The sequence below is a fragment of the Mustela erminea genome, chromosome 16 (assembly GCF_009829155.1).
Source record: "Mustela erminea isolate mMusErm1 chromosome 16, mMusErm1.Pri, whole genome shotgun sequence".
In the NCBI taxonomy this organism is placed as follows: Eukaryota; Metazoa; Chordata; class Mammalia; order Carnivora; family Mustelidae; genus Mustela; species Mustela erminea.
The window spans coordinates 58,989,538-59,015,367 of record NC_045629.1 but is presented as its reverse complement, the minus strand read 5'-3'; the positions used below and the strand labels follow the sequence as shown (position 1 = coordinate 59,015,367).

The 25,830-nt window shown below is 32.8% G+C and overlaps 1 protein-coding gene across 5 annotated transcripts in view; it reads left to right on the top strand.

Moving 5' to 3' along the window:
- The window catches only part of CSMD3 (CUB and Sushi multiple domains 3), a 1,246,643-nt gene that overhangs the window by 1,149,355 nt on the left and 71,458 nt on the right, over positions 1-25,830 (top strand). For all 5 annotated transcript variants that reach the window (XM_032316321.1, XM_032316320.1, XM_032316319.1 and 2 more), the window contains 8 exons: positions 6,100-6,180; positions 7,117-7,230; positions 11,641-11,829; positions 12,219-12,365; positions 14,739-14,927; positions 19,505-19,690; positions 21,227-21,421; positions 24,997-25,170. In XM_032316321.1, the coding sequence (XP_032172212.1) occupies positions 6,100-6,180; positions 7,117-7,230; positions 11,641-11,829; positions 12,219-12,365; positions 14,739-14,927; positions 19,505-19,690; positions 21,227-21,421; positions 24,997-25,170 (1,275 nt within the window). The remainder of the gene's footprint in view (positions 1-6,099; positions 6,181-7,116; positions 7,231-11,640; positions 11,830-12,218; positions 12,366-14,738; positions 14,928-19,504; positions 19,691-21,226; positions 21,422-24,996; positions 25,171-25,830) is intronic.

The window sequence follows — 25,830 nt, the reverse complement described above, 5'->3', positions numbered from 1 at the left end:
AAACATCTTCAAAAAAATCAAAGCTGCACTGTTGGATTCCCTGGTTACATCACACCTGATTCATCACACCTTGAACCATTGCCTTATTATACTCTGCTTCTACCGACCAAGATAATATGTCTAAACTGCTCATAATTATTACAGTAATTGCCAGATCAAAATGTTTTTCAAAAATGAAAAGCAAAACTTGGAAAAACCAGAAAGCATATTTTACCAAGTGTTCTTATTCATCTGGAACACCAAATATATGGAAAGAATTAAACTCCCAATTTGATATAAGAGCTTACCCATGTAGAGTACTTACTATGTGCCAGGCTTTGCATATATTAACTTTTTGAGCCTTATAACCACACTTGAAGTTGGCATAAAGTTATTGCTGTTATCATTACTATTTACAAATGAGGAAAAGTGAGGTCAAGGTTAAGTAACTTGCCCTCGATTTCCCAATTTGTCAACATTAGAAAGAGGATTTAAACCCAGAGAGGCTGGATGGAGTCCACACTCAATATGGTAAGGATTTGTTTATTATGTATGTTTTGTTCATTCTTCATTCATTCTTTCATTGTCCTAGCCTTCAGTCACTCAGCAAATATTTACTGAATACTGCCATGTGGTGTTACATTATGACCTGAGGAGTTAACTTTTTTTTTTTTTAAGATTTTATGTATTTATTTGACAGACAGAGATCACAAGTAGGCAGAGAGGCAGACAGAGAGAGAGAGAGGAAGAGAAGCAGGACTCCTGCCGAGCAGAGAGCCTAATGCGGGGCTCCATCCCAGGACCCTGGGATCATGACCTGGCTTTAACCCACTGAGCCACCCAGCCGCCCCAATTAACTGTTAATAAGATAATCAAAAGTCCCTGCTCCCACACAGTTTATGTTCTAGTGCAAGAAAATGGGCGGGATATAATTCTTAGACTGTGAAAATTGCCAGAGGGCAAACAGTTGTGAAACACGGTCTCTACAGGAGGTTAACTCGGCTAATGTGATCAGTGACAATGTCTCTATTTTAGTCATCTGTGGACAAAATTATAAAAGAGATGGGAAGATAGCTTTCAAGAAAGCAAGACTGATAAAAATAAAATTCTACAGAATATAGTTTTAGACATGTCGTCAAAGGTCACACCGTCAGCCATTTGAAGCTGTGTTGATTAGGGAATAGAAGAGACTACAGTAAAGGTTAGGTTGTAGACAGGCTTGATTTTTCAAAGTTTATTATGATAAAGTGTAGAAGTGTGGTTTGATGTTTTTTATGAGGTGAGAATGGCATCATAGGTGACATAACAAATCACAGGTACTTGAGTTTTAAGTGGAGGAGGGAAACTCTGCGTTTGTGGCTAAAATTATAAACTGGTTAATAGATGGGACTAAAGTTAATTAAACAAAGTTAGAGGCCCTTGGAGAACATAATCAAGACTTTTAATTTAATGTCAAGTCATTTGAGGACACTTGTGAGTTTTTTTTAGATCCAATCAACAATTGTTTATTTAACAGCCACAGCAATATAGAGTCTTGGGGAGTCTCTGGATATTCACCTTTGTCCCCTTCCGATTGTGTTTATTTTACCTACCCTAGCCAGAGTTATATTTTAAAGGAGAAATCTGATCCCATTCTTCCCAGACAGAAAACTTTACAGACTTGCAAATTTTCCTCCGATTACAATAAACAAATCCTGAGCATGGCCCCTAGCCTCCTGGGGGACTTAGCCCCAGTTTACTGGTCTTCCTTACTCCTTCTCACTCTGCCTAGGACTCTCTCACCCAACCCCTACCCCATCCTCCTAAAGCCCTCCACCCAACACACTTGCTGATTCCTCTGCCTGGATTATTCTGTGTGTCATCCCTCTCCCCAGCACACATATGCTTGCGTGCATGCACACACACACACACACACACACACACACTCACACACACACACGCTCCTTGTTTCCACAAGGTAATTTCTACTCATTAATAAGATAATTTGATTAATATCTTTCTCACCGACAATTAATGACTATAAGGGCAGGATTGTGTCTGCTTTGTTCATGATCACATTCCCAGCACATATTACATGCTATCTGACACACACTAGGCCCTCAATAATATGTATTTAATAAATAACAAAATGAACTGTTAGACATTATTGGAAATGTAAATACGTACCGAGTGGTCCCACACAAGCTAAACATGGAATAAGAACTAATACATTAATGGATAAAGGGGGAATAATTTGAGATAGTAGAACACTCAAGGCTAAGTATTATGGTACCAATTTCCAGGCTGGCAAGGTTATCAAAAATGACAGTGCCTAGTAGGGGATTAACATGGTAAATATAAGGAACATGAGAATGTTCACGTGAAATATAGCAGACATCTCATATGAAGAGTTGATTAGAATTAAGATAAGAAACTTGTTTTATCTAAGATTATAAATTTAATCTGTAAGGCCATGACAAGTTACATATTAATAGTAAGGAAATGGCAGAACAAAATAATTCTCCAGTCCAGGTTGATTTATCTATAAATATCGGAGAAAATATGGCTTAGTTTTCAAGCATATGGCTCAAATTCTGGCTCATTGAACTGGGCAAATAATTCAGCCGTTCTGAAATTTAGTGTCCCTTTTAGCAACATAAGCTATTTATACGTATCTTGGTGTAGTAATTCGGGGATTAAATGAAGTAACTCATTTAAAGTAACTTGCAGAGTTCTTTGCACACAGTGGATCCAAAGAAACATATTGTGTTACCTCCCTTCCATCACCTCCTTTGTCTGTAGGAAGGATTGCTCTAGAAAGACACAGAAAGCAAGAAACATCCTATAGATTTAATAATACACGTGTATTCATTCCCTAGGGCTGCTGCAACAAGGTACCACAAACTCGATGTCTTAAGTAAGCAGAGATTTTTTTCTCTCACAGTTCTAGAGGCTAGAAGTGTGAAATCAGTGTATCTATAGGGCCATACTATCTCTGAAGGCTTTGGTGAGGATCCTTCCTTGCCTCATCCTAGCTACTGGTGGTAGCCGGATATCTTTGGCATTCTCGTCCCTTTCCCTGGCACATGTCTTTGCTCTGGTCCATCTCTGTCTTCTCTCTTCATAAGAAGTCATAGTGGTTTAAGGGCCTAACTTAATTCAAATGACCTCAAATTAACTCATTACATCTGCAACAACCTTATTTCCAAATAACATTCTAAGGTTCCAAGAAAGACATAATTTTGTTGGGTACTATTGAACTCAGTACAATAGGTATTAAATGACAGGGTTCTACACTGAGATGTTGGCAGAAAAAAGGGGAAGACACTGGACACATTTTAGACTTATTTTAGTAAACAAAAGAGTAGAAATTGATGAAGACTGAGGACAGAATTGTTGAAAACTGTTTATGATTAATCTTTTTGTAGCACTTTGTCTTTGAGAGTCAAAAGAAAAGCAGATGCCAGGGGATTTCTTTCATTATTTCCTTCTCCTTTCCATCATAGTCAGAATTACATATTTCAACAGTGAAAACCATCTCAGGGCCTGCTTAGATCTCATTTTCTAGCACTCTTATCCATAATTGCTCCTATTTTGTGCCCATTTGCAATTTTACAGTGGAGAGTTATCCTAGGAAATACTGTTTAGAGACTCATTCCCTTCTAAAGAAACCAGTGATTTATAGGTTATTTAGTAAATATTTGTTTATCCAGAAGAGGTGTTTATCCAGGTGACATAAAGTTGGGAATTGAAACACAAGTAAGACTTGACATCAAAAGAATCAATGAAATTACTTAGGTAGGGGTTGTAAAAAATTTGTTCAAAGGAAAGTTTATTCAGATTTCAAATCTATAAAATTGATGAGCACATAATTGCTGTTATGTGGTAGAGGTGAGAGGCTAGACATTAGAACTCCTCAGGCCTCCATGACCCCAAGGTGATTCCTTGGCTCCAGGGACATAGTTTATAAAACTGTAGGTTATGGTAAAGAATGGGGAATAGGACAGAATTTAGCTCACAGCACTCATGTGATCTTGGGAAACTAGCATAATATCTCTGAACATCATATTCCTCATAAATAATATTTACAACCCCTGGTCTCTTAAACTCTGCAACTGAAATGTAGGTTATTCTAAGCATGTTCCACAGATGGTGATAGTCATGGATTCCTCATTGATATAAATGTACTTTTCCTTTAAAATAATTAATTTATCATTAGCATGATAATCAAAAATAAATTTATCAGCTGACAAAAGTGAAACAATACACATGTGGGCATCTCTACACTTCACTAACTTCTGAGTTGATCTCTGTTCTACGTCAAGATTAGTTAAGATACTATCCTCTGAAGCATAGTCTTCTAAGGATTTCTCCATGGGTGCTCTCTTCCTATCCCCTTTCTTTTATCTTGTTGGCATTTATTATAATTACCATTTGCCTTGGTTATTATACCCCTTTTAAGTTCTAAATTCAGGAAAATTATTTTCAAAATTACTAATGGTACTCTAAACGAAACTTTTCTCAGAAATCTGGGTTAAACTTTTCCTTCCCAGGGTTTTTTCTCTAGTGGTAACCCTTCTGTGTAGAGCCGTGTTTTACTTGCAAATTATCATCATTGCACAGCAAGTGCTTTTATTTTGTAAACAGGTTGAAGGACTAGAAGGAAGATGTTTGAAGAGACATACAACAATTTACAGCAGGAAATTGAAACAAAAATTTTCCTTGATTCATTCCTCTTCAGCTACATTTTGAAAAATTTTCATCTTTTTTCTGTGCTTAGTAACCTGGAGGTGTATTAACCAATTGGCCTCTTACATAAATGGCTTTTTGTTACATGATGATGAACCAATGCCCACATTTTTGCTCATGTTTTCTCCTCTATTTGAAATGCTCTAATGCACATGATTACCCTTCAGAACTGGAAAATTTTTACTCATTCTTTATAATGTATTTTACCCATCTCCTTTTAGAGCAGTCTTTTTTAAGTGGTCCAGTTGGTGCGTCTCAGTACTGTCATAATTTTCTCATGGTAGGAGCAATACTGAAGGTATGGACTTTGGAGTAGAGGACAGAGGCTCGAGTCGTGGCTTAACCCTGTACGAGTTGTGTGTCAATTTCTTTGCTCATTGAGTTAACATAAATAAGTTAACTCTCAAGTTTAAGTAATAAAATTAAGCATATGGAACACACTTTTTTTCAAATGTTATTGTAGTAATCAAGTGTGTTTCTTAACTGAACAAAATGATATTACATTCTTTAAAAGCTTAGTAAAAATAAGACTTTAATCAAGCAAACGATTGTGTATAGGTATCAGATGGGTCCAGTAGTCATGATGCTTGGATTCATAAAGGGCCTTTTTTGTGTGGCCTTTAAATTATGCCAAATAGGAATATTTCCAATGTAATGGGGTGATCTATTCAAGTGATGTAGATTATTAGAAACATGAAATTCAACAAGTAGGTATTTCACGAGTATATTAATATAGCATGTATGAGAAGTCTCCAGAGTCAGAACTCCTAGGTTCAAATCCCAGGTTTGTCACATTGTAGCTGTGTAATTTAGACAAATTATTTAATTCTCTTTAACAGTTTTCTGTTATAAAATGGGAATAATTATAGACCTAATCATAAATTAAGTAATAAAATAAATAACATTTTTGTGAGGAATAATAGAGTTATTATAAGTAAAGTGTTTAAAATATCTCCTGAAAAAGAGTAAACATTGAGTGCCTGTTTGCAATTATAGCTATATGCCAGCCACTTTGCTAGGTACAAGGATTCTGTGGTGAACCTTGGGGAAGATAGGCATTGAGCACATAACAAATACGAATATATAATTCCAAATTGTGATCATGTCAGAGAGAAAAATAACAGGTGTTTTGAAGCACATAATAAAGAGGAATAGAATGAGGATATGAAAAAAGGAGTTACAGGTAAGTGTTCTTACCACAGGAGAATATTTTGGTATCTAAGGAATGATTTATTGTCCCTCAATATTGTAGTCTGTTTAAAAAATAAATAATTAAAACTTGATAAATTATACCATTGATTTTTATTCTTATAAATAACCCTTGCATAATTTTGGGCTTTTTCACATATACACTTTCTCAGAGAAGGAATAACACATTGTCTATTTTTATAGCTTATCAACTAAGAGTGTGCCAACCTCCACCACCGGTACCCAATGCTGAAATTTTGACAGAAGATGATGAATTTGAAATAGGTAAAGTCTGACAAGTTTTTTAAAAAACATACTATTAATAGAGATGTTTGCTTAAAAAGAGACAAAAAAGAATAATAGCAACCTATCTTAGAACCTCTTTCTTTGGATTGTTGGGAATCGTTGGGAATTCTTAAGATTGGGTGACAGTGAAAAGACCAAAAGGGAGTTTAGACAAAAGCAAGAATCATGTATGTCTAGAATGTACGACTGGAAAACCAGTATGGGAATTTGAACCATAAAATGTATTCTGGTGGTTTCTTCCAAAGTATTATTTTTGTTGCCTTTTCTGACACACAAATGTTATTTGAATTCAGGTTTAAGCCTAAAACGTACAGTGAAGAATATGTAGGGTATATTAGAGTGCTTTATTTCTATACCTTTGAAAATAAGTGTTGGATTATGTTCAATTTGAAAATAAAGTCTTTTTAAAGCTAGGTTGGAAATTCAATCCCAATAATATCTCATATTTTGAAAAATGATGTAACAAAAGAATGTTGCCATAACAGACTTATTGCTATCATGATACTGACTGGGGAATTAAGAAAATATTAATGACTAGTGTAAATTTAATCTTCATATAGAGTGAAACTTTGAATCCTTTTGACTACTTGATATATTTTTAATGACCAACTAGATTGTTTCCTTACCACTATTGCTTATATCCAACTGGTATACACCCGTTAGATCTTACTGTAGTAGGAGCTAATTTGCTCTTGGCTTCAGTTCTCATTGGTCAGTGTCTATGAAGCAGTTGTAGTTCAAATTTTTGGATATTATCCCTGCTTGTAACTGATGGGATTTTATACCAATTGAAAATGACTAAAAATAAAGAATATTCTGCAATATTTACAGATTTTACAATTGAAACATGCTCATTTTTAACCATCACCTTGTTGCCTATCTGAAACCTCTTATTATTATTATTTTTTTAAATAGGTGACATTATTAGGTATCAGTGTCTTCCAGGATTTACTTTGGTCGGCAATGCAATTCTGACATGCAGATTAGGAGAAAGACTCCAGATGGATGGAGCACCTCCCATTTGTCAAGGTACCAATTCTTATGATTATTGATCTTTGAGTATTTGTTTTATGTTTGATTGGCAGAATTGAGAAAAGTCTATTTTACATAAATACTAAATATTTAACTGGCCATAATGTTAAAAGTTATAGAACTCTTATGTGGTATCTTTTTTTAAATTACTCTCAGGTTTAACTTTAAACATTTTTTTATTCTCCCAAGGTTTACTTTTTTCTTTCCTTTTTAGTTTATCCTGAAGTTAGTTCAATTTATTTAAATTAATTTTGTCATGAGGGGTGGAAATGGGGATGGAAAATAAGAGAAACCTTAAATAAAGTCCCCAATGTTGACTGCCTTTATTTGAAATAGTTTCTGTTCTAACCAGTAAATTTGTTAAACTTTAATGGAGTACCTGTTAAGCAGAACGTTTGAGTAAAAAACAAACAAACAAACAAGCTATAAATGGTCCCTGCTGTGAGGGCAACATGATTTAAGGGATATGACAGCCATACAGGTGGTAGTAATAGAGTGTTAAGGAAACAGGCCAGGGAGATATCAAATCATGTAATGTTTAACTATTTATGAGGCAGGAAAAGCTTGATGTCACGATTGCTCCCTGAGTCTTGGTTCCAAATGATAAGTAAGACTTTCATAGAACAGAGATAGAAAATGGTGGTCGAAGTGACAGATGAATATACAAAGACACAAAAATAAAAAACACAAAAGTTTAGACTTCAAGGAATTCGCTATGGAATTATAAGGACAAGACCCTGATGGATATTGCATAATTTGCTAAGTTTTGATGTTCGGAAATCATGTATTGTTAATTTGTGTAATCCCCTAGGGCCCAGAACAGTGTCTACCACATAATAACTAATTATAAATATTGGTTAATTTGAATAAAATTGAATAGAACTTGATTGTCTCTCCCCAAATTTTCTTAGGTTACTTTCTTCTTTGAGGTTTATTCCCGAGCAATGGAAATCGGTTTCCTGTGCAGTATCTTAACTGTTACAATGAACCTAAAAGAAAACTTCTTTTTTATTATTTCAAACATTATATAAGTAGGAATTAACATTTAATTTTCTACCTCATTGAAATAATTACAATAAAACGGAAGGATTTTCACAAGGGGCTTTACAGAAAGACATGTTTGGAGGTAAAAACCAACACCAATGTGACAATTTTCCTTTCTCAAAGTCAATGACTTTAGAGCATTTTGAAATTGTTTGGATTTTCTGAAGTCTATCACCTATAATCTTGATATTTAAGTGTCATTCATTCAATTTCCTCCTTTATACAAGGCTATCTTTTCACCACTTAGAATTATGTAGGAGGGCGCCTGGGTTGCTCAGTGGGTTAAGCTGCTGCCTTCGGCTCAGGTCATGATCTCAGGGTCCTGGGATCGAGTCCCGCGTCGGGCTCTCTGCTCAGCAGGGAGCCTGCTTCCTCCTCTCTCTCTCTGCCTACTTGTAATCTCTCTCTGTCAAATAAATAAATAAAATCTTTAAAAAAAAAGAATTATGTAGGATACATATTCAGATATTTAGACATATAAATGTGGAGAATAGATTTTTAACCTTTTGGGAAGTTATACATGGAAAAATAACTTGGGCAGACACAGGAATTTGTGAACAAGCTATTACATGTCAAGACTTCTTTGACCCCAATATATGAATACATCATGAGTTCTTGGAGGGCAACACTTAATTTTTAGGGGGCTATCTGGATCCCAATTTAATAAATTTCTAAAAATTAAAATAAAACAATCCAGATAGCTTAGCTATGAAATAATCTCTCATCTCTCAGACTTTCAATATTTTTCTAGAATCAGAATTTTCTATAGATTAGTAATTGCCTCTCTTCTTGTTCTATGTACTATAGAGAACACAAAAAAGACTATTTTTTTTACTTATAATGACACTTCAGATACTAGCTAAAAAGTAAAAAATCACCCCTCAGAATCATTTTATGCAGTGTTACTATATTAATTATTGACCAGGCACTTAAGCCAAAACTGTGACTTTACTTTTTTCTTTATTTGAGTTAATTCACAAGCTTGCTAAAATAGACATTCTTTCTGGAGTCTGGTAGAATTAATATGCATTGTTTTTAGTCTGTCTTAAATTATTTAATATTTTTTTCACTTTTCCTAAAAGGGGCTGCAACAATTTTGTTATTCTTCCCTTTATCCTTTTAATTTTCTATATCACATTTAAAATATGGAAAGCAATTCTAAATGTGTAGCTCTTTAAAGAGTTTGATATAGATGAAGTAAAAGGGGTGGTGTAATGATGGTTATAACTGTGGGATCCATCCAGGTAAACTTGTGACACTTTATGCATTTTAAACTTTCTGAGCATCAGTTCCTCTATATGTACAATGGGGGTGAAAATTGTACATACTTTCTATAGTTGTTGTGACAAGTGACATAATGCACAAAAAGTGCTTAAGTGTCTTAACATGTAGTCACAATCAATAAATTGATTGAGTTTCTTGGTATGTGTTGAATAGTAGGCAAATAGGTTAATTTGTGTATCTATAGTAAATTATATTGAATCATATCAGTTTTTCAAAAGTAATATGGAGTATTTTTCAGTTTAGAATATTGGGATCAACACATTAAATAAGACATGGCAGACATGGCACTTCCTTTTTAATAACCGAAGCCTAGGAAGGGAGACAAAATAATAATAATAATAATAATAATAATAATAATAATAATAATGCACACACTCACACATATATAGCCATGAAATTGCTAACTGCAATAATAGAAGTGTACATTATGGAAACACCAAGAAGGAAATCAACAATTCTGCTCAGGTTGATGGAGCAGAGGTTCAGGAAGTTTTCACAAAGGACAAGACCCTTCATCTGGGCGTTGAAATGCACTAACATTTCAAATGCGGCAGATGAAAGAAGGACATTTGAAACAGGAGCATGAAGGAATGTGCTGAGTTCAAAAAGCTGTAAGTAGTTCATCCAATATGTTTGGAGCATTTCATTTCAGTGGTGGAGCAGCAGGAAACAAAGTTGGGGAGGTAGGAAATGACTGAACTTGGAGGACTTTGTGTCAAACTATAAAGTTGCTGAATGGTTTTTGTGAAGAAGTAACATGCTCAGTAACCCAAAAAGATACTTAGCTAAGTATTCTGAAAGTATTAAATACCTGAGCACACCTTAAAAAAACCTTTCCTTAAAACTTAACTTCTCATGCAGTTATATGCAATCTATCATTTCAATATGCCATAGCTATCTATTCAGGAATGTTTTTCATTTTGACTCAAATTTTCCATTCCATTTCCAACTGTCAAGTTAACTCTTTTATTTTACGTATTTGTAATTTTGTGAAAAGCAACGGTCTGGTTTCTCTTTTTAGACTGAGAATGACCTGCTACCACTTACTTAATTATTTTTGAAAATCTTCAATTCATATCCAAGAAGCAGGTATCTCAGATCAAAGGAAAAGAAACAGAAGTAAAAGCCAAAAATTGAAAAAAAAAAAAAACAGCTCTTACATATTTTAGCTTTATTATATTCTGTATTTGGTGTTGTATTTTTAGTATATTCAACTGTGTTATGGTCTCTAGTCCCCAAGTATCTCAATATTAGTTATGGTAGCTTTGAATTATTTCTTTTCAAGTTATTAACTTGATAAAAGAGCCATTATTTGTTGCCATAATCCACAGGTCTTCTTATTCTTTTCTATCCCTTTATCACATGGAGACTTTACAACTCAAAATATTTCATTGTCCTTTCATCCAGGAAATAATAAATTATTTAAATCTTTCATCTACTCATCTATATTCCAGCAACTATATTTGGTGTTTCCAAGCCTAGCTCAATTGCACAAAGAACTGAAAGATAATCAGTTAAATTTTCATGGTTTAACCACATTTCTGAGATCAGGAGTAGCCTTGCCCAGAATAAATACTATTGAAAGTATTTATTTCTACATACCTGAGTGAGTTAAAAATTGAAAAGAGAATAGAGTGAGTTAAAAAAAATAAAGAAAGAAGGAAAAGGGCAGGCAAAGACCTAGATGAGAGAGGCAGAAGGAGGGGACATAAGAAGATGAGGAAAGGTAAAGAGAGAATATAAAGAAATCGAAGAAGAAAATGTCTTATCTTTTAATTATCTATGTATTTATAATATGGGAGATAAATGTCTTATTTTTTATTATCTATGTATTTATTATACAGAAAAGTAGTTCTTCCATGTAATTAAAAAAAAAGGAAATCAGTACCATAATTTTTGGGTCATTCCTCCATTTTTTGAACTGCAAGTTTAATACAAATTATCTCTTCTAACACATAATTCAAGGTATCGTCTCCTTTATAGTTATTAAACCTGAAAGCAGAGTAATGAGTGTTTAAAATGAAGTTTTCACTTAGATCTAGAAGACTAGCATTATTTAATGATCTCTTTCTCTGATAGTACTCTGCCCGGCCAACGAATTACGCCTAGATTCCACAGGTGTCATTTTGAGCCCTGGATATCCTGAGAGTTACCCAAACCTTCAGATGTGTGCCTGGAGCATCTCAGTAGAAAAAGGATATAATATCAGCATGTTTGTAGAGTTCTTCCAGACAGAAAAGGAATTTGATGTTCTTCAGGTGTATGACGGTAACCATGGTTTATATTTACTGCATATTCATAAATCCAGTTCAACTACTCTGGTTTATACTTGCAGACCTTCAGTGTAAATAACTGTTTATACGAGAAACAACAGCTTATATTTTATCTTGTACTTATTTTTAGAAGTATCAACATCCAGTTTATCTACATACCATGTGAAAACTGTAGTTAGCTAATTATTTTACAAATTGTAGACTCTTCTGTGGAATTAAATATTTAAAACAAAGATATTATGTTTTAAGCTACTGTTGATGAAACAAATTGATTTTGGAGCAATGTCACCATATATAATACTATTCTAAATATATAAAATATTAAAGATAAATTAGAACATGATTGTTCAGTTATGTTTAAATTGTATTATTTTCTTTCTAAAGGACCAAATATTCAAAGTCCAGTGCTTATTTCCCTCAGTGGAGATTACTCATCTGCTTTTAATGTAACAAGCAATGGTCATGAAGTATTTCTCCAATGGTCAGCAGATCATGGCAATAACAAAAAAGGTTTCCGGATAAGATATATAGGTATGTGATACTTACAACTTCAGTACACATCTCATTTACATCCTCGGTTTGGTTGTGGCTACAGAGCACAAACATAGACATTATTCAATTAGACATAAATCTAAACCACAGCTCCTCCACTAAGGCTTCTTGAGCAGTTTATGTAATCTTGTGTCTGTGTCCCCACGGTCATGATAATCCTACCTCTTGGGGTTTTTGAAAGGATTAAAAGCATTTAGGATATTGATGACTTATACGTAAGTTAAACTCTGATATTTTTAATGCTTTTTCCCAATAGATTTGTTTCCATTGCATTCTCACAAAATTGTTGCTCAAGTGTGTCTATCTGACCTATCTAATAAACCTTTTATACAAGAAGGTTAAACAAAAAATAAACATAAAATGGCAAAAAGCTTTGATTTTGATATTATCCACCTATTTATGATATTGCTAATGTTAAAACAGACATGACTAACACATCATAAAAAAACTTTAGTTTTGGAAAAAAAAAGAATTGTTTTGTCCTTAATGCTTTTCACTGAGTAGTATTTAGAAAGATATGGACTGAAAATCCTTTTTAATATCAAGATGAAATAACTTTTCTTTTTTTTTCTTTTGAGATGAAATAACTTTTCTATATGTCTTCCTGTTTATAAGGTGTAATGATACTAAGCCACTAATTTTCTTTTCTTGTTGAGTAAGTGTGTATAAATAGTCATTGTGCAAAAGTTACTTTCCTTTTTTTTTCCCATCCTAAGTCATGTCAGAGGCATGGGTATGTGCTCAATAACAGGATATTTTAGAACAAATTAGGCATCTCTTTCCTGTACAGTGCTTGGACCATGTTTCCCCAAGCCAATGGTCATGGCTAATCAGTTCAACTGAAAATTACTTTCATAAATATTTTATAAATAATTCTGACCCTGGTCTTCAAAAATTTGAATTTTAGTTCTTAAAATATACTCTCATATTTACTCATTTATATAAATTTGCATATATAGTATTCAAATAAAGTAATTTTTGTCTATTTTTATTTTAAAACTATAAGATGATAATTTGATTTTAATTTATTAGCAATTTGTCTTTTACATTTTAAAATTGACTTGTCACTGACCTCACACTACTATTATATATATAAATTTTGTCCTACAATAGATTTAAAAATATTATAGGCATGCAAAGAAGAAATGTTTTAAAAATTCAAATGTATGCCCTAGTCATCATTAATTTTTTTCATATTTGAAATTATTTCTAGCACGTATATAATATAAATGTCTTTTTATTAAATTTGTGCCCAAAGATGGAATTTAAAAATCAGCACATTAAAAAAAAAAATCAGCACATTATGCTTTGGTGAGTGCTGTGAAGTGTGTAAACCTGGTGATTCACAGACCTGTACCCCTGGGGATAAAAATATATGTTTATAAAAAATAAAAAATTTAAAAAAAAGTATAAAGTATAAATAAACCTAAAAAAAAAATCAGCACATTAAATTGTAGCTTTAATGATCACAACAACCTAAAGGGAAATTATTCAAATCAATTATAAGCATTAAATTGACTATAGTATATACTAAATCCTTATTTATGTTGATATTCATGATAAATTTTGATATAAATATATTGAAAACACCACTTTAACCCCAAGAGTAGCTTGTTATATTATATATTTTTCTTTAGAAATAACAGGCTATATATTCCAAGTCCAATCTATTTCTTTCTAGTTACTGCTAACATCTTATTTTTCTCGGATGAATACAGTGAAGTTTCAAAAGTTAAATAGATCCTGCCTGGCTGAATAGTCTTAAAAGTACATATATATGAAAAAGCCATTTGACATTATCTTTTGACATTTCAGACTTCAGAAGATGAAGAAAGTTTTATTTTATTGACATTTTAATCACCATATGTAAGCATTCTTGACAGCATGGAAACTCTTTAATAAACTTGGAGAGAGGATTATGGGATGTGGGGGGTCTATTTAGACATCAATCCAAGTGAAATGCATGACCTAACATGATATAGGTGTCTAGAAATAACTTCAAAGTTACATGTAAACAACATGCTCTCAAATATTACTACGAAGACTGTGGCATTTAGGTCCTTCAATTTACAAGAGGTCCAGCTTCCAAAATTCACTGAAATATTTGTAGATTTTGAACCACCAGGGTGTTAAGAGAAATATGGGTATTTCAATTCAGAAAACCTCTTCTGTGATGATAAAAAGTTCAGTTAGTTTTGTCTCCCGAAAGTTATGCCAGTGGATATTCAAGAGGATAAAAAATTCTATGATGTTCATAGGAAGTAAAATTCGCACAGATGGTAATTACAATACTGGATTGGGAAGAATTTCTGATTCATTAATTATACAGTGATTCTTTTGTCTTTTGAAAAGCTTTCTACTGTAGTACACCAGAATCTCCACCTCATGGATACATTATCAGTCAGACAGGTGGACAGCTTAATAGTGTGGTCCGCTGGGCTTGTGACCGAGGATTCCGACTTGTTGGGAAAAGCAGTGCTGTGTGCAGGAAGTCTTCCTATGGGTATCACGCCTGGGATGCACCAGTCCCTGCTTGTCAAGGTGAAGTATATTATCCACAAATGGAAAAACGCATTAACAAAAGAGTAACTCTGTTTAACTTTTGCATTTGGATCATTGGAACTTCCAAAAATATAAATATTGAAAAGAATTTTGCAGATGACCCTCTTGAAAATAAGAATTAAAAATGCAGAATGATAAATTTGAGAAGAGTGAGACACATTGTTTTATTATTCTTCATTTGTTGTTATGTGATTAATGCCTTTACTCTAAACACTCATACACTTGCATAAACTTTAAAAATTATTATTACTGTTATTTGAGAGAGAGAGAGAGAGAGAGAGAGAGAGCAAACATGAATAAGTGGGGGTCGGAGGGGCAGAAAGAGAGGGAGAGAGAGAATCTTAAGAAGGTTCCATGCCCAGCACAGAGCCCCATATGGGTCTTGCTTACACAACCCTGAGATCATGATGTGAGTCACAATCAAGAGTCCAAGTCTTAACCAAATGAGCGACTCAGGTAATCCACCCCCCCCCCATCACAATTTGCTCATACTTCTACCATCCCCATTACTTTGCTATGGGAAAATGATTGACCCAGAGCTTGAGATTACTTTAGTATGGAGTCTGCAGAAAGAAAAGAGTGTAAGAGTGGGCAGGGTCACTGAAGACTTTCACTCTGAGCATGCAAAAACGTGCTCTCAGAGCAACAAATTTAAAATGTAGCCAGACACCACGTCATTTTTTCTTCGCTGTTTAGCTAACTTGACAGGGATCTTTCTTTTTCATTTGTATTTTGTTAACAGTTGAGGCACTGCCAGAACACTGTATCTTGTTACAGCAAACAGAATGACAAGCTTCTTATTCAACAAATGGCACATTTTAGATCTTTGGACTAGATCTTGTTTTTAAAGAATAGTCTCTTAGCTAGGTATAGTCATAAAGACAAGTGCAACATCAGTTATACAAGAAACTCTAAGTCATTGGACTTTGAAAGTTTTGAATATTTAGGGTATCACATTATTTTTTCCATGTGAAATATATCTGATTTATTCTACCCACATTATAGAGGTGTCCCAAACAACTATGAATCCTCAAATTTAAAAAATGCAGAATATTCTCAGTTAATAAGTAATGGGTCTTACCTATAATCTACTTATCAGAAGGAATTTATGTAAAACAAATACAATATGAAATTGATCAATTATAATTTAAAATTGAACAAAACCAAGTTAAAATAAGCATAGATATTACCAAACACCCAAAATGGGTTCTTTTATCTGTTAAACTCTAATTTTAATTCATGAAAGGTAACTCTCAGAGGCATGTATAAATAAATGAGAAATAAAAGGACTATTGTTTCCTCGTTCTGTTTTCTATTGTTTTCTTGTTCTGTTGAGGATTCCTGTTGATGCAGGAAATATTAATCACTTATTAGAATTCTGTGAAAAGTTATAACCACAGTGGCTTACCAACATTTAAAAAGCTGACTTCCTGTTGAATAGATGTATTTTAATAAAATATCAAAACATCTGCTTTTCTTTGACTAATGAATAGTGTTCACAAATTCTTATTATTTACCAGAACTGGTTTGGAAAAGCATCTTTGATCTTATAATTTCAGCATCATGGGAATTTAAAAAATATATAAATAGTAACCATCTAAATCATATATATTTTAAATAAATATTAAAATGACCAGACTTGGGGCACCTGGGTGGCTCAGTGGGTTAAGCCTCTACCTTCGGCTCAGGTCATGATCTCAGGGTTTTGGGATCGAGCCCCGCATCGGGCTCCCTGCTCAGCGGGAGCCTGCTTCCTCCTCTCTCTCTGCCTGCCTGTCTGCCTACTTGTGATCTCTATCTGTCAAATAAATAAATAAAATCTTTAAAAAAAATGATCAGACTTTGAACTAGTACATTTCAGTTATATAGTGATTGCTTAGATATATAAAATGATATATATATATAATAACCTTTAAGGAAACTTTAGTAAAAAAACAATTGCCTATTGGTTGAAATAAGAAATATCTTAAACTTTCTGAAATTTTGAAGTTGCTTTGTTTAGTCAGCTATAATGTCATTGGTTGTTTTGGTATATAATATGACACTTACATATGCATTCTTTTTTTATTGTTCTTGATTTAAAATTGTTCTACAATTAGAATAGTCAAATCAAAATGCAGTTTAAAAATATTTGGCATAGTAAAATGATAACATATTTATAATTCAAGGAACCATTTCCAAAATTGATCTTTTATTATCACTGAAACAATTTTAAAAGATTAGTTGATAAAAACCTTTGTTATATGTGGCCTATTTGTATTTGAAACACAGTTAATTTAAATGAACTGGTTAAATGTCATTGGGAAGAGCTATTCACATACTGCAGATTTTTGTTTTGTTCCATGTTTGTTTTACATTCTTCAGTCATTTTTATTTTTTATCTCTTCAGTTTCCTTATGCATCTTCACATATATTTACTTCAGCAACCATTACACAATGTGAACACAATAAAAGATAGAAAGTTTAGTCTGCTATTTCTAGTTGGGTTTGGACAGGTATTTTATCTATTTGTCTACACATCAAATATCTCTTCATTGATTTCCTCTCCTTCAGGAATTGAACCAGTCTCATCCCACTATGCAGTTGGGTATTGTACAGTGTTATGTAGAAATAGTTGCTTTGCATTCCCTGCCTCACTTTTAATCTGTGCTATTCTGAGAGTTCTGTAGAGAAGCCTCTGTGACAACCACTCAGTGATGATGGTTCTTTGGAAATTGATTTTTTTTTTTTATAACTGAGAAGTTCAGTTGTAATCTACCCACAGGCATAGTTGTCATCCTATCATTTGAGCTTGTTGTCATTTTCTTAGGTCTAAAATATAGCCATTTTATACAAACCACATATGTGAAACCTATTCTTTTTAACTTTATTTCCTTTCTACTTTGGTCTAAGTTCAACCTACACTACTCCAATAATGTATGGTTGATTTTTTTTTTTCAAATCAGTAAATACTGTCTTTGGTGGGATTCAGTAGGGAGACGACTTATTACAAATTGAAATTCCCAAAAGTCCGAAGTGGAAATATCAACATTGCTTGAGCAGACATCAGGAAACCATTTATGTTTGCAAAATGATAGCGGGGATAATAACATAATTATATGACATTGCTTATATAATTTATTAAATCAATATTTATGCTTTCTGTTCATAATTTGCAGGTTATCAGATTATAAAAGATTAAACCATTTACCAGTAGGGAGTCTGCCATTCAATTTTGTGAATTTCATATAGATTTCACTAAGGTATTTCACCTCATAGTAAAATTCACATTGATTTATTAAAATTAAACACCTAAGTGGTAGGTTTTCTAAAAGAAGCTGAAATAATTTTAGGTTGAAATGAAAGATAAATAACTAGAACACAAGTCTGTAAATGTTAAAATTATTAAAAAATATTTCTGTTTCTTAATTCCTTTAATAAGAGAAAAATGTAGTTATAAGTCTACTGTATTTTATAGGAAACCTAGAAGACTATATATTTCAGAATTTAGAAATTTTTTTGATTTTATAGAGGTAATACAGAAAATACACCAGATGTTACATAGCTTGTTGTAGAGCTGTACTTATAATCAATACACTAATTTTTGTGCAGACATATGTGTAAGTATTTACACATCTATGAACATGATATAAAAGATAAAAATAATCTCATTTTAATCAGGATTTTGCTGCCAAATATATTCATTTAAAGCTTATGTTTTTTTCTTTGTTTTTGGAAAAGCAAATATGTATTTGTAGAGCAAAGATGGCAATCAATCAATCTTCGAGTATATCTGTAGTAATTTGAATTTATGAGATGTGAAAATACCTGATATACTATAAAGTAAATAAAAATTTTTACTGTAATTATCACATTATGGAAAAACTAATTTCACCTGAATCAGATCTATTGTAGATGAAAACCAAGACATCTAAGACATATCAATGAAATGCAGGATGATTCATTCTAGGTTTTAAGACAAGGTGTCCAGGCCCTATATTTATTAAACATGTTGATCACATGATATTCTATGGATGGTGCCCAAGCACATAGAATTTGGACCCAAGACAAAGTAATATCCAGCTTTCAGTTAAAATAAATCTATGCATCCATGTGTTATATTTTTGGCCAAAGTCATGATGAGTATTAGTTACCAGCACTTTATAATCCTTAATAATTATCTATCAAATTAATTAACCAAACTTGCTATGTGGTAGCCCAGTTATAGATTAGCCCTGCATACACTCTATATTTACCCAATTTTCATTCTTATATAATCTGTATGAATGCTGACATAATGCTGAAAAGAAACCAAGTAAGAAACACAGACATAAAGCATTAATAATGTATGGATTCACCAATCCAAAAAAAGAAAAAACACCGCATTCAATAGGAGTTTGAAATAAATTATTCAAAAAGTTATGGTTCAGGAAAACTTTTTTTAGGAGATATTCTGAAGTTGTTTCAGAGGAATTAATAAATCCCAAATAGTTTTACGTGATTTACAATTTAAGAGACTTATCTACTAAATTAAGTATTTTTCTGTTTCTATGATTTTGTATATATATTCATTATAGCAATTTCCTGTGGGATTCCTAAAGCTCCGACAAATGGAGGAATACTCACAACAGACTACTTGGTAGGAACCCGAGTTACCTATTTTTGTAATGATGGATATAGATTATCATCTAAGGAACTTACTACTGCCATATGTCAATCAGATGGAACTTGGAGCAATCATAACAAGACCCCTCGCTGTGTTGGTATGTGTGTTAAAGTAATGGTATCATTTGTGTTTCTATTGGCATCTTGTACACTTTAAAAGATTATGTATTGTTCAAATTTTAGAACTAATCCTTGAAATGAAATGTGATGTCTAAGAGGGAATAAAAGTTAATTAAGCTGTCTTGTAATATGAACAATTAGAAGACAGTACAAGGACATAAACTCCAGAACATTTATGTCAAAAAAATAAAGTGAATTTTATTTTACATAACATAGTTTCACTTATTTTGTAAAATTCAACCATCAGTCAACATGAACTTTCTGTATATGTCCTTGAAAAAAATTTAAAGATTTTAATTAGTAAAATTATATTCCAATACACTCAGCTCTCATTTTTTTTATAAGGGCAAAAGATGTTGGTAAGATGACCCATAACTTTAGCTTTCATCAGTATTCTTCAGGTTACTTGCATTTAAAAAATATTCCCATTGCTTTCATTACTACTATAATAGGTAAATGAATATTATTTAATGGTGACATTAAATCGTTCTGTTAAAATATATAGTAGCAAAAAAAATTGGAAAAATGGTGGTGTAAATAAGGTATTTTTATTTGTCTTTATATTACATTTATTTCTTCTCAATACTAATTTTCAATTTAGTAGTCTTTTCATTTAAAATGAAAGTTGTTATGTGTAGTCTCAACATAGGTATTGAATAATGCTTCCGTTTATCTTACGTTGAACAATTTTTGAATTAGCCAAAGTGTATATCACAACTCTTGCACAATTACCCTATTCTCATAAAACAGATTTCCTCAAAATACAGTCCTCCCCAAATTTCTGAACTAATGAGAATATGTTGTTTCTGTATATTGCCTATCGTGACCAGTGTTGCAATGAACATGAGTATGCAGATATCACTTTGAGATCCTGAATCCATTTCCTTTGGATATATACCCAGATTGGGATTGCTGAAGCATATGGTAGTCCTCTTTTTAATATTTTGAGGTTCTTCCTTACTGGCTCTACATATATATTCTATAATGGCTGTGCCAGTTTACATTCCCACCAGCTTGTACAAGGGTGTCCTTTTTCCTACATCCTGTCATTTGTATCTCATAGAAGTTGTGAAGGAAGACTTCAAAAAGAATACTTTTAAATCAGCTTCAAAGAACAGAAAAAATTTTAACAAATTAATATAATTGGAATGATTCATCACTAAGACACAGTTCATGTCTTTCTGTATTAAGGAATAAATTTGGAAATGATAATACAAAAAAAAGGAAGAAGAGGGTAGAGGTAAGGCAGTAATAAAGATTCTGGGTAAATAGAATAATAGTACACAGATTTTTGAAGTGTGAAATAGTATAATATATTCAAGGAACTGTCAGCAATACCACAGAGCTAGGGGAGTGGAAAAGATTAACATGGAAAATAAATTTTTAAAATGCTAAAGGACAATAGTGAATGAATTAAGGTAGTGGTGATATAGAGGTTGGAATAGATACAAGATACAGTTAAGAAGTAGAACAGACATGACTGATTAACATTTATGTTCTTGGTTTTTGTATAGTTGTTACATGTCCGAGTATCAATTCCTTTACCTTGGAACATGGAAGATGGCGAATTGTGAATGGCTCCCATTATGAATACAAAACTAAGGTAGTCTTCAGCTGTGATCCTGGTTATCATGGACTAGGTCCTGCTTCTATTGAATGTCTTCCTAATGGTACCTGGAGTTGGAGAAATGAAAGACCATATTGCCAAAGTAAGTATTCACTCAGCTAAATTTATTTCATAAGCTATTCTTTTTAAATTTAAATTTAGTTAATTAACATGTAATATATTATTTGTTTCAGGGGTACAGGTCTGTGATTCATCAGTTTTATATAATACCCAGTGCTCATTACAACACATACTCTCCCCACTTGATTGAATTGCTTGGTCACTTCCTTTTCCAAACACACTAGAGCAAATAATGAGATAATATTATTAAAAAGATCATTTATTCACATTAAATTTTAAAATTTTGTAAGTTTTTGTTTGTTTGTTTGTTTGTTTGTTTGTTTGAGTAAACTCTCATGAAAAAAGTACAAGCTTAAATAGAGAAATCCTGTGTTTGGATTCTAAATCTATCACTTACCACAGTAAACTTGATAATGCCTACTGTATACTTATAACTTGCTAGGCAGGCACTGCTTTTAGCCCTTTACATGTATTAATTCACTTATTGCTTAGTTCTAATTTTATGAAGTAGTTGATGTTATTATACTTATTTTATCAAAAAAGGAAACTGAGCCCTGGTTTAATCATTTTACATAACTCACAAAACCTAAAAAAGATTTAATGGTATGTTATGTTGAAAATATCAGCTAGAACCTTATTCACAGCATGACCTTAGTAAATATTTATTAAATCAAACTGAGCATATTGTTACTCTATTTCCATGCATTCTTTTTTCCCATGCATTCTTTTAATATAAATGGCCAATGTCTTATTTATTGAATCAAATTGAGCATATTGTTACTCTATTTCCATGCATTCTTTTTTTCCCATGCATTCTTTTAATATAAATGGCCAGTGTCTAATACAGATAAGTTAACTGAGCATAGGACATTCAGATGAAATATTATGTAGTCCCATTGAACTTCCTTCCATACATTTATTAAGCATTTACTTTGTGCCAGGAAATATGCTAGGTTGAAAATTCATTCTTTCATTTTGTGTCCAACACAACTCTATGGCATTTATGATATAAACACTCATAATTTATAAATAATAAAGGAATCAGAAATCTAAATAGGATTATGATTATGATGATTAAGACATTTAACAGCAAACAATGGTCTTTGTGTAATAAGTATACAAGTATCTACTATTATTTTACTAATGAATATTCTACTTTACAATCTATTTTTAATATCCATATAAAGGGTTTGCCCTCTTTTATAATATAATCATATTGATGAATTAAGATCAAATGACATCAAAAATAGATGTCAAAACTATAATTATGATATTCTAAAAATATGGTATCTATATTTCTAAATTTTTGCCGCTTCTTTCACAGTTTCTCCTAGGAGTTTTCTTTGCTTCTAGCCTGTTGTTTTCCAGTATTATTTCATTATACAGGCACATGGGATAGAGATATTTCAGAGCTAGGAAAAAAATATCTACAATAAAATCTTTAATTTAATCAGGCATTCAACAAATGTTTGTCTTGTTCTTCTGTGATGATGTAGAAGGGTTTAAGGGATCACCTATGATGTTGAAGAATTTAAGAGATACATAAAACGAGGTCCCTATCAGGGCACCTAGGTGGCTCAGTGGATTGGGCCGCTACCTTCGGCTCAGGTCATGGTTTCAGGGTCCTGGGATCGAGTCCTGCATTGGGCTCTCTGCACAGCGGGGAGCCTGCTTCCCTCTCTCTATCTCTGCCTGCCTCTCTGCCTGCTTCTGATCTTTCTCTGTCAAATGGGTAAATGGGATCTTTAAAAAAACAAAAAAACAAGAAATGAGGTCCCTATCTACAGGTAAGAGTGGGGGAAAGACGAGGAATCTAAGGACTGAAATTCACTGAGAAAATGGAAAGAATAGTGCTTTTGCTGATTATTTATTGATCTTTTAAATTAAAATAATATAAATACTAGTATTACTAATATTAATAAAAGTATATAGCTACTTCAAAATATTGTTGAAGGATTAGTTCAAAATGATCACTACATTTAAAATGTTATATGCAGTAATTTAAAGTTTACAAATTTTCTTTCTTTTTTTTTTTTTTTAAGATTTTTATTTATTTGTCAGAGACAGAGGGAGAGAGAGTGAGCGAGCACAGGCAGACAGAGAGGCAGGCAGAGGCAGAGGGAGAAGCAGGCTCCCTACCGAGCAAGGAGCCGGATGTGGGACTCAATCCCAGGACCCTGGGATGACGACCTGAGCCGAAGGCAGCTGCCCAACCGACTGAGCCACCCAGGCGTCCCAAAGTTTAAAATTTTCTATTTGCAATGGGCACATAAAGCCTCGATATGAAAGTCGGCATGTGGGCTGGTGGCTAAGTATGTGATTCTGGAGTCTGACCAGAGGGTTTTAATTTTGATTTAGTTATTTATAGGCTGTGAAAGCTTATTCAAGTTACTTAACTACTATGTGCTCCTATCTTAGTCCATACAATTCATACATTGACTCCACCTACCTCATAGGGTTGCTTTGAGAATTATTTAACTTACAGCACTGGTAATAGTGTCTGGTACAAAATAAACACACAATAAACATTATCCACTATTGTTTTTAATTCAAGAAAGACATTTCATTCGCAGTCTTTAAATATGAAGGAGTTATAAGAACTGGTTTCTAAATGACTTAGTGAGTCAATCTCTTTCTCAGTTTTTTTAAACCTGCAAACAAAATGTGAAATATCATTCTAATGGTTTTTGTGAAAATCAAATGATATTTTACATGTAAATTTCTTTATCAACTGTGGTAATCTCAACAAAAATTACTTGTAATTACAAGCATACTTCAGAGATATAATGGGTTCAGTTCCAGACCACCACAATAAAGCTAATACTGCAATAAAGGAAGTCAAATAAAATTTTTGGCTTCCAAGTGCTGGTATAAAAGTTATATTTACACTATACTGTAATAACATTGTGCTTAAAAACTATGTACATATCCTAATTAAAAAATACTTTATTGCTAAAAATGTTAACCATTATCTGGGCTTTCAGCAAGTGGTAATCACTGATCACAGATCACAGTAACAAATATAAAAATAATGAAAAAGTTTGAAATATTATGAGAATTGCCAAAATGTGACAGAGACACAAAGTGAGCAAATATTGTCAGAAAAATTGCACATAGGCTTATTCAACCAACGCAAGATTGTCAGAAACATTCCATTTGTAAAGACGCAACATCTGCCAAGTATAGTAAAGTGAGATATTCCTGTATTATTTTAGCATTGTTTCAGATTAAAGAGGAAACTTTGGCCCAGGTAAGTCAAAATGATGGAAGTCCTTCACCTTGTAAATTTCTTTCTTTTATGACAACCTGCTGAGTGACCAGATTGGCTAAGTGAAGATACAAAAATAGCTTCATTACTTGTTGCTGTCACTCAGGTTTTAAGAGAACTCAAAGAGGATAGATTTTAAAGTATGTCATGTATTTTCTCTGCATTTTCACACTTATCCAGACATGTCCTGTAAATGTCAATTTCGGTTGTGAATATGTCAGATCACAGAGAATTCAAAATGTTAAAAGCATATTTTGTTAGAAGGACACATTGACTATGTCTTCAAGCATTTTTGTTGCTGTTTTGTTTTGTTTTGTTTTTGTTTCAAGTTATTTCCTGTGGAGAACTACCTACACCTCCAAATGGAAATAAGATTGGAACTCAAACTTCATATGGCTCCACGGCCATCTTTACCTGTGATTCCGGATTCATGCTCGTGGGCTCTGCAGTTCGAGAATGCCTTTCTTCAGGTCTTTGGAGTGGATCTGAAACCAGATGCCTAGGTACAGATTTTTGGATCATTTTAAGCAACCACACCCCCACCCTCCACCTCTGAAAAGAAGGGAGCCCTTTTTCTATAACAAGAGATGATCATTTATATTCACACAGTAAAGACCTAGCCAGAAAATGTTTAACTGAAAATGTCTCATGCTAGAAAAACTATTGAACAGATAACTCTTAAAGTTAATCAACTAGTATTTCAAATGAGAATCTTATGTCATTAAGGAGAGACACATTTTCTTCCAGGCATGTGAAAATAAAAAGGTGAAAACTAATTGCTGAAAATTATATGTCTGCATACTCAGCTGGATTAAATCACGTAGCAGTTAATTCATTCTAAACCATAGTCAGTTCTCCTTTCACGAATTGGCTTAAGGTAATGATCAAAGAAGAAAGACGATTTCCACATTTAAAGTCTTTCTCCCTTCTAATGTCGTAAGATTTTAACATGTGTAATATTACTTTCTTTTAAACTTTTAAAAATATATTTTTTCAAACCTGATTTTAGGCAAATAGAATTTCTTTCCCCTTAGGGATTTTAATTCATTTTTTGAAAACCTGTTCAGTTAAAGAAACTGAACTAGCTAGTTCTTGTTGCCCCTCCTCCTTTATTATTAAAAGAATATTCTGATTTATGCTTTATCTTTTTCCAAAGACTTCAA